The sequence below is a fragment of the Salvia hispanica genome, chromosome 5 (genome assembly GCF_029641045.1).
Source record: "Salvia hispanica isolate PSC_SH4W2 chromosome 5, Shi_PSC_v1, whole genome shotgun sequence".
NCBI lineage: Eukaryota > Viridiplantae > Streptophyta > Magnoliopsida > Lamiales > Lamiaceae > Salvia > Salvia hispanica.
In genome coordinates this window covers 23,119,569-23,134,937 of record NC_142696.1, presented here as the reverse complement: position 1 = coordinate 23,134,937, position 15,369 = coordinate 23,119,569, and the positions used below count along the sequence as shown (strand labels likewise).

The 15,369-nt window shown below is 37.8% G+C and overlaps 3 protein-coding genes across 3 annotated transcripts; all 3 read left to right on the top strand.

Annotated features, from left to right (window-relative positions):
• Positions 1–2,219: 2,219 nt before the first annotated feature.
• On the top strand, positions 2,220–4,629 carry LOC125187214 (cinnamoyl-CoA reductase CAD2-like). Its single transcript, XM_048083759.2, has 6 exons — positions 2,220–2,417; positions 2,503–2,675; positions 2,845–3,024; positions 3,547–3,709; positions 3,975–4,158; positions 4,365–4,629. The coding sequence occupies exons 1-6, from the start codon at positions 2,297–2,299 to the stop codon at positions 4,507–4,509; spliced, it is 966 nt and encodes a 321-aa protein (XP_047939716.1). The 5' UTR covers positions 2,220–2,296; the 3' UTR covers positions 4,510–4,629.
• Positions 4,630–9,061: 4,432 nt separating this feature from the next.
• On the top strand, positions 9,062–11,517 carry LOC125187315 (cinnamoyl-CoA reductase CAD2-like). The gene is made up of 5 exons (XM_048083876.2): positions 9,062–9,496; positions 10,161–10,346; positions 10,452–10,614; positions 10,721–10,904; positions 10,965–11,517. The coding sequence occupies exons 1-5, from the start codon at positions 9,203–9,205 to the stop codon at positions 11,107–11,109; spliced, it is 972 nt and encodes a 323-aa protein (XP_047939833.1). The 5' UTR covers positions 9,062–9,202; the 3' UTR covers positions 11,110–11,517.
• Positions 11,518–12,849: 1,332 nt separating this feature from the next.
• MS1 (RING/FYVE/PHD zinc finger superfamily protein) lies at positions 12,850–15,100 on the top strand. Its single transcript, XM_048086929.2, has 3 exons — positions 12,850–13,249; positions 13,335–13,572; positions 13,702–15,100. The coding sequence occupies exons 1-3, from the start codon at positions 12,850–12,852 to the stop codon at positions 14,990–14,992; spliced, it is 1,929 nt and encodes a 642-aa protein (XP_047942886.2). The 3' UTR covers positions 14,993–15,100.
• The last annotated feature ends 269 nt before the right edge of the window (positions 15,101–15,369 follow it).

Here is a 15,369-nt window from a genome sequence, read left to right as displayed (position 1 = left end):
CTAGTGGGCCATACGCCGCCCCCCACGTGGCACGCCGTGGTGGGGTGGTGGCATCATTTCTGGACGCGGTAATTTTAATTTTTTTTAAAAAAAATTGGAAAATAATTAAAATTAATAAAAAATTTCCCACTTCTCCATATATTACCGTTTTATTACTGTTTTTTCCTTTTTTTTAAATCTTTTAATTCTCCAATTTATCCCAAAATAATCTATAAATACCATTATTACATAATTTTTTGAACACCAAAAAATTATGTCTCACTCATTTTTCTCTCTAAAAATTTTCATTTGCATTCGCAATTCAAGTATAGTTGATCCATGAGAGGAAATTGCTCAGTTGATTGCACAAGCACAACCAAAAATAAAATAAAAAAAGAAATAAGATAGTGTGAATCAATAGTGAAGGGAATAGATGGTTTTAAGATGAATGGTTGGAGATAATGTCTCTTAAATAAGAAATGAGATAAAAATGATGTGGGGTTCATGACTACTGTGATCCCTGTTGTGGATGGCCTTAAGGCCAAAGTAATTTGCACATTCCCTGCTAAAATTAATTTAGTTGGCCAACAACATTGCTTGCTCTAAATAAAACTCCACAATTTAATCATGTTAATTTCCTGAAAATACATCTTTCTCCTAATTATGTAGAACTAAGCGACACACCATTGTCCATTGACTTTCCGTCCAATATCTGAAATAATGAATCCTTAAATTGAGAAATTTGTTTCATGGCAACTTAAGTATTAGAATCAGGGATCACTTCCCATATGAAGGTTATACTATTAGTAGTTTTTGTTGTAATCTATGCCGGTCAATGGACTTTGACCAATTATAAATTTCAGCGAGGCATTTAATTTTGTGAAATTAAATGTGAAATTAAATGATATAGTATCGATCTACGTTCGGAGTAGATGACCGTGGTATATTCATTTTCTCAAATCCGATTCCCGGTGAGTGAGAAATAATGAATTAAAGTTGTGCAAAATTACAAACTTAATGAGCTATGAGAGAAGCTTAGGGAATAATTAAGAGAGTTAATTATCCAATGTCCACATTGGAAGTTACAACCTTATTAAACTAGTACTCCCTCCGTCCCATTTAAAATGAAACATTTGGGAATTGGCACAAGATTTTATGTAGTGTTGTTTTGTGAGTTAATGAAGAGAGAGTAAAGTAAGAGAGATGGAAAAGTAGAAATAAAGTTGTTTCTATTTTAGGAAACGTTTCATTTTTAATGGGACAACCAAAAAAGGAAACCGTTGCATTTTTAATGGGACGGAGGGAGTATTTAATAAGAAGAATTATTACATGTAATAATTATAGTGGACTAAGATGGGCTGTACGAGCCTACACGCGCCGCCCGCCCCGCCTCGTACCAGTGGGCTTGGTGCTTGGGCCTGGTTGTGGGCTTGGCCCAGGGCTAGTGAGTCTAGTTCTTTTTAGACCACCACCGTTTCCACGTCAGCGAGCCAAAGCCAAGCGGGATGACACCTCGTCAGTATGACGCGGTAAGCCAATGAAACTAGAATTCACACTCTGCATCATACACTCTCTCCTCCCTCTGCATTATTTTTCTGTCGAAAGCTCTTCCCTCTCCTCCATCCAGTTCGCCGGAGCTCTATGTCAGCGAGCCAAGCGGGATGACACCTCGTCAGTATGACGCGGTAAGCCAATGAAATTAGAATTCACACTTTGCATCATACACTCTCTCCTCCCTCTGCATTGTTTTTCTGTCGAAAGCTCTGCCCTCTCCTCCATCCAGTTCGCCGGAGCTCTGTTGATAGCGGTGCTGCTTCACCAGAGACGCATCCGTTTTATCTTTGGGGACGAAACGCCAATCCGAAGTGCGCTACCGGGCGTATCTCGTCTTGCGGAAAGAGGCCTCCTCGACTCGCCTTTTTCCTTTTTCCTACGATTTATAGTTTCGATCTCCTTGTAATTCAGTTTCAGTTATTTCTCTTGTATTCCTTTTGGGTTTGTATTACGCCGGCTTTTTATCTCTTGTAATCTAGAAACCAACAGTTTTGTATAATTATAGTATTTTTTTTGCAAATCTTGTCCATCCTATGAATAACCATGTAAATGATGAATCAAACAATAAACACACAATTTAAACAGTATAAACGATCGAGAGGGAAAGGACAAAATGAAAAAGTCATTAGTAAACGATGAAATGGAAATTTGTGTGACTGATGATTTTAAATGATTTGAAAATGTTGTTTTAGTCATACTTGAACTTGATACAAAAACAAAACATTCCACACTATGAGCAACATTACGTTATCCACTAGTCCACATGGCGGATAAGGAAGGAGAAGTGGTCTGCGTCACCGGCGCCAGCGGCTTCATTGGCTCTTGGATCGTCCACCTTCTGCTCCGCCGTGGCTACTCCGTTCGCGCCACCGTCAGAAATCTAGGTTCTTCCTGCCTCCGTCTGTCACCACTTAATTTGTTCCGACTTTGAGATCTTCGGCTAACTGCTGCTTGCTATCGAATTATTAGGGGACGAGAGACAAACCAAGCACTTGGAGGCCATTGAAGGAGCTGATTTCCGCCTTCGCCTTTTCCAGATTGATTTGCTTGACTACGATTCCATTGCCGCCGCTATCAGGGGCGCCGCCGGTGTCTTCCATGTCGCTTCCCCTTGTATCATCGATCAAGTCGACGATCCTCAGGTTTTAAAACCAATCAATTACAGTTTTGCAATTTCTACTTGGTGTATAATTGGGTAATCAGATGCTATTGTCATTAACCATTCATTTCAATACACATGTTATATTTCATATTAATATCCCTACCAATTCCTTTTTTAGTTTGTTACTAATTCATTAGCTTTGGATTTAGCGAGAGCTGTTGGACCCTGCAATTAAGGGAACCCTAAATGTACTCAAGGCGGCCAAAAATCTCAACGTTCGGCGCGTGGTTGTCACGTCTTCTATATCTGCCATGATTCCGGGCTCCGGCACTCTGGCAGACGTCGGTGAAGATTCTTGGGTTGATGAGGATTATTGCTGCCAAAATGGGGTATAATTTTATCATGGAGTAGCTTTTATCTGTGATTCTGTTTATATTTTTGTGCTCCTTTATTTTGGATTAACGGAGCATGTGTGCGCATACTTTAATTGTGATGACTGCTACTTAGGTGGCGTTCGGTTGCCATGACTAATAATCATGAGACTATCCATCTAGGATTAAGTCGTGAGATTATTTTAGTTGGAAGGGGAGGCTATGACTAATTATTATGAAACTATCCATCTAGGATTAAGTTGTAGGGTTCAATCTTATGAACCAAATATAATACATATTTAATCATGAGATTTAATCTTGGCAACCGAACACCCCCTTAGCTTTTATTGCCTCTTCTGTTTTGGCTTAGTAAAAATAGAGAAGTAGATAGTGTATAAGAATCTAGTTCTACTGCTTTAGTTGGTAGATTATGGTTTTCCTTGTAGTTTTCGAGCTTTCTCTATTCTTTTAAGTTTCACCCTAATTTCTTACTTTCCTTTTGCTGCAATTTGCACCGTTGAGATTTTATTTTGGTGTTAGCTTTGGTATACTCTGTCAAAAGCACTTGCTGAAAAAGCTGCATGGAAATTTGCCGAAGAAACTGGTTTGGATATTGTTGTGGTGAATCCAGGAATGGTCGTTGGTCCGGTACTCCCCCCAGCTTTAAATTCGAGCATGCAATTGATGGTTCACGCACTTCAGGGTACTCACTTTCAATAGTTTCAGTGAGTTGCTTAGCTGCCAAAATAGTTTTATCTCCTACCCTTTTTTTCCTTATGGATCTCGCTATTATGGTGGTCAACATTTAGTGCACCAACGTCTAAATAGGATAGGGTATGGAACTAAGAACCAATTATAGTTGACCATTTCGTTCAATTATCTACAAATTTCTAATCTTGATATTGATGTTTTGTTTATCAAGAAAAATAATGGCTGATGAAACTTATTATTTTCACTTTTGGGTGTAGGTCGTGATTTTAACGAAAGATTCTTTATGGCATTAGTACATGTGAAAGATGTAGCTCTTGCTCACATACTGTTGTATGAGAACACATCAGCAGCTGGAAGACATCTCTGCGTTGAATCTTTATCATGCTACAATGAATTTGCTGAACAGATGGAGAGAGCCTACCCTGAATACAAGTTGCCCAGGTAAGATACTCTTACTCCAAGTATAAAAGGAAAATTGATTCTTATAGCATACCGTAGAAAACACATGTTTCTCATTGAGAATATATTGATAGTGTTGGGGATTTATGTGCTATACAAAATTGTATTTCAGTACAGATTACCTATGACTTGGTTGTAGTTAGTTATAGTTACACAGGTTTCCTAAAGATAGTCCTACATTTTTGTAGGTCTAGTAAAGATAAACAACATGCATCAGTGAAGAGCGAGGCTGCATTGAAGAAGCTAATAGATCTGGGTGTGGAATATGCTCCTATGGAGCAGATTGTTAAGGATGCTATTGAAAGTTTGAGGAGCAAAAGATATTTTTCTTGAAAAAAGTGTAGAAAATTATGTAATTATTGTAGCATATAAAAGTTTGCTTTAACATTTGTCGGGAACTATTTTATTGAGAACTTGAATCTTGTGAGAAAACACAACTTATGTTTTGATGTAGTGTTTGTGGACGGAACCAGTTAAAGAAGCTAGGGTTGAAATTTAACAATAAATTAGCAGCGCGACACCGATGCCCTTATTATCTTCGGGAGCAAATATCCTATTAGAGCATCTCTAAGAACATCTCCAAGGGGAGAGCTAAATGGAGAGGTAAACTAATATAATTACCATATTTATCTTTTTTTTCATGAAAAATCATTCTCCTAAGGAAAGATGTATTTGAGAAGGTATTATACTTTTTCCCATTTTGAAGAGGTATCTTTACCTCTCCATTAATGGAGAGATAAAATCTTATAACTACCATATTTGTCTTCTTTTCATGAAAAATCATTCCTCAAGGGAGAAGGTATTTGAGAAGGTATCACACTTTATGTTTTTTTTAATGCATTTTGTGCTATTATTTTATGTTTAAAAAATCATTTACCTCTCTATATACCATTTTCCTTTGGAGGATGTTTCTTTTTGGAAGGGTATATTTCACTTTTTGAGGAGGTATATAGATGATATACCTTTTCTATATACCTTTTCCCTTTGGAGATGCTCTAAGGGAAAGGGTAAATGGAGAGGTAAAGAGAAATAACTACCATATTTACCTCTTCTTGATAAAATTTCATGCTCCAATGAAAAATGTATTTGGGGAAGTATTATACCTTCTTTCATTTTGAGAAGGTATCTTTACCCCTTCTTAGAAGAAAATGTAAAAAGCTAGTTATTTTTATTTGTCTTCTTAATTTACCCTCTTCTCTTGGAGTCCATTACTTTTTAAGAAGGTATTATTACCTTTTTGAGAAGGTAAATGAGAAATATACCTTCTCAACTTATATAACTACCATTTTTACCTTTTTTTCATGAAAAATCATTCTCCAAGGGGAGAGGTATTTGAGAAGGTTAATACCTTTCCCCATTTTGAAGAGGTATCTTTACCTCTCCATTGATGGAGAGGTAACATGTTATAACTACCATATTTGCCTTTTTTTCATGAAAAACCATTCTACAAGGGAGAAGGTATTTGAGAAGGTATCACACTTTATGTTTTTTAATGAATTTTTTGTACTATTATTTTATGTTTAAAAAATTATATACCTTTCTATACACCTCTTTCCTTTGGAGATGCTCTTATAGCAATGTTTTAAAAACTGGACTGGTGAGTGAATTGGCGAAGCTATTGGTTCATGGTTCAACCGGTCCGACCGGGTGAACCACTGATCGAACCGTTTTACTATTAAAAATTATATAAAATATATTCAATTTAATGAATGATAAAATCTATTAATTTTTTTATCAATAAATATAATTAAATATATGAATTACACAAGTTAGTGTGAATAAATTTTTTAATATTTTAGATTTAAAAATAGATAATTCATAATAATTCAAAAAACATTTATGGAAAAATATATAAATAAATATGAATTATTAATTAGTTTTGATAAAAAAAATATACTATATAGTAAATACTTTATTATAAATCTTAGGTATAACTACTTATATTTACATAATGTAATTATAGGGGTGCACTATAGTCAATAAGTGAAATCATGTAAAATATCAAAGCAAATCCCAGCCTTTGGATCCTTAGATTGGATGGTTATGATAATAATATCCGAGCTACATTATTACAGTAAAAGTGTTACATTATTAGCCAAACTACGTTATTGCACTACACAATCTACATTATTCGAGTAAAGCGCGTTACATTATTAGACTACACAATCTACATTATTAGATGACACGTGACATTAATCTAACGATTACATCACAAGATCCAATGACTGAGATTTGCTTTGATTTTTGACAGAATTTCACTTATTGACCTGATCACTTCCCTGTAACTATATTATACAAATAATAGTTAAATTTAGTAAAAAGAGTGAACTGTAGATGATAAATATATTATTAGGGATGTATTCAGGTCAGAACGTTAAGTATAAGTAAAACTCAAAACACTTGCAGTCCATTGGATCCTATGATATAACGGTTAGATTAATGTCATGTGTCATCTAATAATGTAGAATTTTAGACAAATAATGTAGCTCGGATAATAATGTAGCATTTTAGTTTAATAATGTATTGTTTTAGTCTTACAATGTACATTTCTAGTCTAATAATGTACCTCGGCTAATAATGTAGATTTTTAGTATGGTAATGTAACTAATCATAACCATCCAATCTAATGATCCAAGGACTGTGATTTGTGCTGTGTTTTACACTAAGATGCTGTAAGGACCCTAACACACCCCTATATTATTATATTAATACATACTCACTATAATATAAATAAACTTGAATAATTAGTTTGAGTAAATAAAAAAAATTATTTTAATATAATAATAACTAATGTCATGTTATTACCAGGAAATGCTTGTGGTGGAGTGGTAATGGTCTTAGTCTCTTGACTAAGAGGTCATGACACATTTCTTAGTTTATATAAAATTTTAGAAGTTGTTGGTTGGTGTGGTTAATAGAAGAGAAAAATAGTGGATAGAAGTATTAAATGGAAAGAGAAAAAATGGTTGAATATGTATTTGGATAGAAAAAAGTGGTTATTCTAATGCATATTTCTCTTTTTCCTTTGTTCTAACGCATATTTATCTTTTCCTACGTATGCTAGTTTTTTTTTTGTTTTTTCTTTATTCTAATGCATATTTCTCTTTTTCTACATATGCTAGTTTTTTTCTATTTTCTTTATTCTAATTTATATTTTTCTTTCTTTATTCTAATGCATATTTCTCTTTTTTTACATATGCTAGTTTTCTTTTTCTCTTTTCTTTATTCTAATGCAATATTACTACGTATATTCTAATTCTCTTCACTTTATATTTTTTGGAACATGCTTTCTATTTGTTATTTTTTATACTAATAATTATTTTAATTTTAAATCTTTGTCACTTTATAATTGAAAATCTGTTTCCATCTATGATATTCTTACATAAAAATTGAAAAAATATTAAATATTAATTATTTTGAGCTTCCGATATCACAAACATCGAATGAACCCTATAACTACTAATAGTGACTTGGGTCCCCGGTCATAAAATCCTGATTTCGCTACTGCCCCTAGTTTCACTTTCTCTCCTCTGCCCCTTTCACCCTCCCCTTTCTCTCTCCTCTGCGCCCTTTCTCTCCCATTTTCAAGCTTCCTGTAAAACTGGCGAACGTTGCTATTTCTTGTATAAATAGGCGGACATCTCCGGCTAAGCCCCCGCTTGAGCGGGGGCTTGGCCTATGCTGGTTCCGTCAGCAGTGGATGTAAAACCACATTAAAATAGTACTCCCTCCGTTTCCTCATAGTTGAGGCGGAACTTTTCGGCATGGAGTTTAAGAAATGAATGTTAAGTGTGTTAAATAAATAGATAAAAAAGTAAGAAAGAGAAAAAGATAGAGAGAATAAAGTAAAAAGTGAATAAAGTAGAGAGAATAAAGTAAGAGAGAGTAAAGTAAGAAAGAGGAAAAAGTTACTACCTCTGTCCCTGAAAATTTGATACATATTACTATTTTGGTCCGTCCCTGAAAATTTGATACACTTCACTTTTACCATTTTTGGTAGTGGAGCCCATATTCCACTAACTCATTCCTACTCACATTTTATTATACAACTAATACTTTAAAAGTAGGACCCACATCCCACCAACTTTTTCAACTCACTTTCCATTACATTTCTTAAAACCCGTGTTGGGTCAAAGTGTAGCAAATTTTGGGGGACGGAGGTAGTACTATATATGGAAATGACTCAACTATGAGGGAACTTCACGAAATGGAAAAATGACTCAACTATGAAGGAACGGAGGGAGTACTATCTCTGTCCCTCGAATTTTGACACAGTTTACTATTTCGGTTTGTCCCTGAAAGTTTGACACACTTCACTTTTTACCATTTTTGGTAGTGGATCCCCTATTCCACTAACTCATTCCTATTCACATTTTTTTATAAAACTAATACTTTAAAAGTAGGACTCACATCCCACCAACTTTTTCAGCACACTTTCCATTACATTTCTTAAAACTCTTGCCGGGTCAAATCGTATCAAAATTTGGGAGACGGAGGTAGTATGTTAATTATGCAGTGTTATTTGCTTCCTCCAGCAGCAAAAATGTCTTCTATTTCCAGTCTTGTTGTTGCATTTGTAAATGCCTAATGTTGATTTATAGCAAAAATAATAAATTATCTCTCTCAATTCTGATATCGGTGAGATGATGAGATTTGGTTTTATTGAAAATTGGTCCTCATTCTACATATTTCTAGAAATATATATTTCTTACTTTTTTCCATATGTATAAATCTGGAATTATGTAGACTAAATTAGAGATAAGGATGGAATAATAGATAAGGATATGAATAGAATTATAGATAAACCTGGATTAGGGATGATGAGATGAGGATTACCTTATCCATTATCAACTACGTACGTATATGTATGTAAAGTGTAGTTTCATATTGTGAAATAAGAGAAGCCATTTACTAGTACTATCATATTGCGTGCATTGAAATACTGTTTGCAGGATGTTCTATCCTTGTTTGTATGGCTATATATAGAGGTTGTGATCACGCAAATGCACAATACAAATATTAAACAATGGCGGATAAGAAAGGAGAAATAGTCTGTGTCACCGGCGCTAGCGGCTTCATTGGCTCTTGGATCGTCCACCTTCTTCTCCGCCGTGGCTACACCGTCCGCGCCACCATCAAAGATCTAGCAGACGAGAGAGAAACGAAGCACTTGGAAGCCATGGAAGGAGCTGATTCCCGACTTCGCCTCTTCCAAATTGATCTGCTTGAATATGGCTCCATTGCTGCTGCAATCAGCAGTGCCGCCGGCGTCTTCCATGTCGCTTCCCCTAGTACCATCGATCAAGTCGACGATCCTCAGGTTTTGTCAATTTTACCATTACAATTTTAGCTTGATAATATTGAATACGTATACTTTAGCATAAGTTTCAACATTCATTATGATATTTTTACTTTTTCTATAAGGAGATTTTTATTTTTCAACTTAGTTGTCGGAGTACTAATCAATAATTGGTAGTATATTCTTTTCTCTAATCCGTAAATTCATTTTTATCCTATTTTAAATAAACATAATAATTAATATGCTGGTTATTAATTTCATTACTTTGCTTATCTTAACGAGACTATATTAAATTGCTATAGTATATCATAAAGGATTATTAGTTGAATATATTTTGACTTTTGGCAATTTTAATAATAAAATTATATTTAGTCGTTTTCAGATTTTGAATGCTCATTGAAGCCAATTATCATGCACAGCATAACATAGTGCTATTTAAATTTTAATATATTTTATTAAAATTAATTATTTAAATATATATTTCCTACATTCCAAATAATTGAGTTGGTTATTTCATTTATTTCGACCCCACTATTATCAGTTTCTGGATCCGCTGTGGGTTGTAATCCGATGCAATTGTAATCCACAGCTACTAGCTTTGTTTTTAAATTGCATGCATATATTGATATATATTTGTTATTTTGGTTTGGTTGATTAGTAATTAATTAATTAGCTGTGGATTTAGCGGAAGCTGCTGGACCCTGCAATTAAGGGGACCCTGAATGTGCTGCGGGCGGCCAAAAATCTGGGCGTTGGGCGCGTGGTCATCACGTCTTCTATATCTTCCATGAGTACAAGTGCAAGCCCTAGCAGTTTGGCAGATTTGAGTGAAGATTCATGGGTTGACGAGGACTATTGCCGCCAAAATGGGGTATGTCTTGTTATTTATGATTCTGTTGGTGCTCCAGCTCCTTCATTTTGTTTTTATGCAGACTTTAATTAAAATTGCACTTTATACACGTTGTTTTGGCATTAGCTTTGGTATCCTCTGTCGAAAGCACTTGCTGAAAAGGCTGCATGGAAATTTGGCAAGGAAAATGGTGTGGATTTGGTTGTGGTGAATCCAGGAATGGTGGTCGGTCCGATACTCCCCCCAGCTTTAAATTTGAGCATGCAATTGATGGTTCGCACACTTGAGGGTACTCACTTTCAATTAGTTGGTCAGCAGTTTTAGATTATTAGGCAACCTCTGCATATATATTCTAGAGCTTAATTAATTATCATTTGGACTTTGGGTGTGGCTAGGTTGTGATTTTGGAAGATTCTTGATGGCATCATTAGTACATGTGAAAGATGTGGCTCTTGCTCACATATTGTTGTATGAGAATAGATCAGCAGCCGGGAGGCATCTGTGTGTTGAATCTTTATCACGTTACCATGAATTTGCCCAACAGATGGAGAGACACTACCCTCAATACAAGCTGCCCAGGTATGATACTCCTGCTCTACTCCTATGATTTGGTTGTAGTAATTAGTTATAGTAACACAGGTCTAGTGAAGAAAAACACCATGGATCAGTGGGGAGCCAGGCTGCATTGAAGAAATTGATCGATCTGGGTTTGAAATATACTCCCATGGAGCAGATTGTCAAGGATGCGATTGAAAGTTTGAGGAGCAAAGGATATCTTTCGTGAAAAAGTGTAGAATGCGTGGACTATATGTGCCAGAGCTTGCACATGACATGCTCAAGGCACACGAGGAAAAAAGAAGAAAAGAGAGCTTGAGGGGCAACACAACAGACATTCCAGAGAGCACCGCGACAGTGGACGAAGAGAACACGAATGATGAGAAGGAGCAAGAGTTAACGGCAGAGGATGAAGCAACACCCGACCCAGCGAGCAGGCTGGGGAACAAGACAACGTGGATAAGCCGGCCACAGAAGAACATCAAACCTCCGGAGAAATATCACGACTTCCTCACCAAATAGAAGTAGCAAACTATTTTAGTAATATTTCCATGTTTATTTATTTTTGTATTTTTGGAACTATTTTAATTCTTTGTTGAGTCGGGCCTAAATTATTAGCCCCGTTCGGGTTTTCTTTGTTGGTTCTTTCCGAATGTTTAGGTTACGTCAAACCCCTTAGACTATAAAATGAACTTGATTTTTGTGAATGAAATATTTTGCCCAACCATAACTTGCAAATCAAGATACTTCGTGCATCACGCTGCCGACGGGAAAACCCGCGCCAGCAATCCTTCTTTTTTTACGCCACCGGCTCTTTGAGATGACGGAACTTATCAAAACCTAGCACGGAGACAGCCCCCCGGTTTTGTTACGGAGCACGTCTGTAACAGGCAGCTATGGCACTCTCCCCAAATAAGTGGGACTTGTTCCACACAAAAGATAATACAGTAAGAATAAGAAGGAGAAGGAGAGGGAGGGACGGGACGGGACGGGATGGGTCGGCAAGGAGAATTGAAGAGAATCCACTCCATCAAGCCATATCTTCATCTTGGTCACCCCATGAATTTCATGTTTTTTTTTTGGTTTTTTTATTTTGTTGTTCTTAAGTTCATAATGTGTGCCTAAACTATAATTTTCTTTTTCTCTTAAACATGTACTGTAATTATATAAGATGATTGGATACTTTTTGCTTTTATTCCATGTCTATGGTTTTCAATTAGTTTAGTTTTGGTAGGAGCAACATCTTCAACTTTGTGATTTATTCTTCGTTTATGTGGTGCATTAGTTTTTAGTAATTTCATTTAATCAATCAAGATTGAAACCTGTAGATGTAACTTAATTAGGTGATTTATTTAATCATATCAATTTCCTCCTTGTGGATCGAGCTCTGTTTACACATTAGTGGGGAGATATTTTACTGAGAATTTGATTATTGTGAGAAAGCAAAACTTATGTGTTTGGATGGAGTGTGTAAATGTAACACCATGTTAATTATGTATGCAGTAAATTACGGGCTATATAAACTTTATAGTTACATAGATTATTAGTATTTGCTTTCTCCAGCAGCTAAAATGTTTTCTAGTTCCAGTCGTAGTCACCTAACTTTTGCATTTTAGACCAAATCATTTATTTGCACCGTTACAAAATTATTTATTACTATTACATTTTCTTCCATTTCATGAACGGTAGTTGGCCAACAACATTGCTTGATCTAAATATAACAACATTCCATTGTCCGCCTAAAAAACACCCTTATAATGAGTGTAGATATTACCATTTCATGTGGATAATAAAAAATTTGTAATTTGGAAATATGATGGAGTGAAAAATAGAAGAAAAAGGTAAATGCAGTTAGATGAGATGAGCAACGGAGAAGTTGAAACAGTGATTAAAGAATAGTAGGGAAAAGCAGTCATGCATGTGGCCACAGCGATAGTTTAGCACTACTACGTTGATTTCGGAAGAGGTCATGCACATAGTGAGACCCATTTACATAAACTCTAAATCCCATTCAATTTATGTATATTCACTTGGCACCATGCGCATGATTTCTGATCATACATTCTACATATACACCTCCTCAAAATCATCAACAACAACAGGAATCATCATGTCTCAGCTCGACCTGAGCCGCAAGAGGAAGAGGGGCGACAAGGTGTTCAAATTCAAAGTTTTCGGCGCCAGAGGCTACCCGGCCGCCTCCAACGGCTCCTTCCTCGAAAACATCCGAGCCCTCCTCGAGTTCGGCCAGGTCGAGACCAACCCAGCGTCCACCTGGTCCTTCCAGCTTGAGTCGCGCCGCCATCCTCTCCTTCTCTTTGTTGTCGAAGAGCCCGTAGACTTCTCCTGCACCCACTGCCGCTACACAGGTACCCGCAAATAAGATAACCCTAATAATTACTAGTTTAACAATTTCTCTACTAATGTTAATTCCTTGTTATTGCAATAGCTCAGGTTGGGGCCATCACATGATCTGCAACAAGAACTACCATTTCCTATTGCCCTCTAAATCCGGCTCTGATGAATACGCAAAGACCAACGCCATCGAGTTGCATAGGGAGACCCACAGTCTGCATGGTGTCCTCCACTCCAACGGATTCGGTCATCTCCTTTGCATCAACGGTGGATCCGGTCTGCCTGGCTACCAGATCATGGAGTTCTGGGACCGGTTATGCTCCGGTTTAGGAGCTAGGTCTGTATATATACATAGAGAATTCATGTGTGCGTGTGTTGTCCTAGTGGCAGAGTAGTTAATGCCCGAGGCCTTAAAAATTTATATATAGAGAATTTATATAGTTGATGATAGTATTATTAATTGCAGGGAGGTGAGTTTGAGAGACTCGGCGAACAAGAAAGGGATGGAGCTGCGATTGCTCCACAGTGTCGCCTACGGAAGGCCTTGGTTCGGGCAATGGGACTACACATTTAAGCGCGGAAGCTACGGCGTCGATAAAGAAATGTACCAAAACGCAATCAAAACCATCCAAAACGTTCCCCTAACCCTAATCGCTCATCAATTCGGATTCGGGAGCGAGATTCAAGTCATATTCTGCCGCTACCAGCAGCTGTCGAGCCATTCCCTCATGACGTTAGGCGACGTGTTCCATTTCATGCTGGAACTGAAATTCAGGGTCTCCGAGGAGAGCAGCGGCTACTCGGCCATCATGTCGGACGCGTCGTGCCGGTGGTCCCCGAAGCGCGTGGAGAAGGCGATCCACGTGGTGGTGGAGGCCCTGAAGCGCGCCGAGTTCCAGTGGGTGTCGCGCCAGCACGTGCGGGACGTGGCCCGCGCCTACATCGGCGACACGGGCCTCCTCGACTTCGTGCTCAAGTCCCTCGGGAACCACATGGTGGGGAAGTACCTGGTGAGGAGGTGTTTAAACCCCGTCACCAAAGTGCTGGAGTATTGTTTGGAGGATGTTTCTACAACATTCTCCAAACAAGAAGCCAATTTAAGGCCGCAGCAGAAGATCTCTTGGGCTCAGCTCGTCAAGGACTTGCTCTGCCTGTACTCCAACATTCTTGGCGATCACAATCCCATCACTAGGAATGGGGCATTCGCCGCCATCCACTTGGCGTCGAGAGTCATTCTCGACGCCAAGCATCTTGCGAAAGAGTACCGGACGCCGGTGGAGGAAGGAAGCAAGAAGAAGATCTACTGCAGGGTGAATATCCTTAATAATGCGGATCAGGAAGTGGCGGCGACGCCGTACCACTGCGTCGTGGTGAGGAGCGGCGCGACGTTCGATGAGGTGAGGCGCGAGGCGGAGAGGACGTTCGGGGAGACGTACGTGGCGCTGAGGAACATGGCGGCGGAGGCGATGAGGCCGCAAGGGACGGAGGCGGTGGTGAGGGCGGGGAGTAAGGTGGAGTTGGTGTGTAGGCAGGGGGAGGGGGAGGTTTACCAGGAGGGGCCGGTGGTGAACTGCGTTTGTGGGGCGAGGGATGATGATGGGGAGAGGATGGTGTCGTGCGATCTGTGCCGAGCGTGGCACCACACCAGCTGCGTGCGCATCCCTGACCATCACGCTGTGCCCGACATATTTCTGTGCACGGGATGCGAACAGGATATCCTGCGCTTCCGCTGCTATGCCACCTCCACGCCTATCTGACCCACCATTTTGCATGTGCCATTCATTCGTTACATATCAAACACGCTATATATTTCATTTGCTACTCATCCAACGTAGTACTATTTGATATTCAAAATTAAAACTTATGCCCCCTCAAATATATAACCAAGTTTAATTTATAAGCTATAATTCCTTCATTTAAGTCATTCATTTTTACCTTCTTTTACCTATTTATATTTATATATAATGCTCCCTCCGGCTATCTTATTTTTTAGTGCTCAGGTTTTAAGAAATTGTTTAACTTCTTCGTAAAAGAAAGTGATTTGAAACAATTAGTAAAAAATATTATCCTAATTTTATACTACTATATTAATTTTGTAATAAAATGTGAGTGAAATGAATTGGTGTAATATGGA

Excerpts from the sequence above, each read along its gene's own strand:
- MS1 (XM_048086929.2), top strand. The coding sequence starts at position 12,850 with ATGCACATAGTGAGACCCATTTACATAAACTCTAAATCCCATTCAATT. Across the intron at positions 13,250-13,334 it reads CACCCACTGCCGCTACACAG|GTTGGGGCCATCACATGATC; the intron begins GTACCCGCAAAT and ends GCAATAGCTCAG. Across the intron at positions 13,573-13,701 it reads TGCTCCGGTTTAGGAGCTAG|GGAGGTGAGTTTGAGAGACT; the intron begins GTCTGTATATAT and ends TATTAATTGCAG.
- LOC125187214 (XM_048083759.2), top strand. The coding sequence starts at position 2,297 with ATGGCGGATAAGGAAGGAGAAGTGGTCTGCGTCACCGGCGCCAGCGGC. Across the intron at positions 2,418-2,502 it reads CGCCACCGTCAGAAATCTAG|GGGACGAGAGACAAACCAAG; the intron begins GTTCTTCCTGCC and ends TCGAATTATTAG. Across the intron at positions 2,676-2,844 it reads ATCAAGTCGACGATCCTCAG|CGAGAGCTGTTGGACCCTGC; the intron begins GTTTTAAAACCA and ends CTTTGGATTTAG.
- LOC125187315 (XM_048083876.2), top strand. The coding sequence starts at position 9,203 with ATGGCGGATAAGAAAGGAGAAATAGTCTGTGTCACCGGCGCTAGCGGC. Across the intron at positions 10,615-10,720 it reads GATGGTTCGCACACTTGAGG|GTTGTGATTTTGGAAGATTC; the intron begins GTACTCACTTTC and ends GGGTGTGGCTAG. Across the intron at positions 10,905-10,964 it reads CCTCAATACAAGCTGCCCAG|GTCTAGTGAAGAAAAACACC; the intron begins GTATGATACTCC and ends ATAGTAACACAG.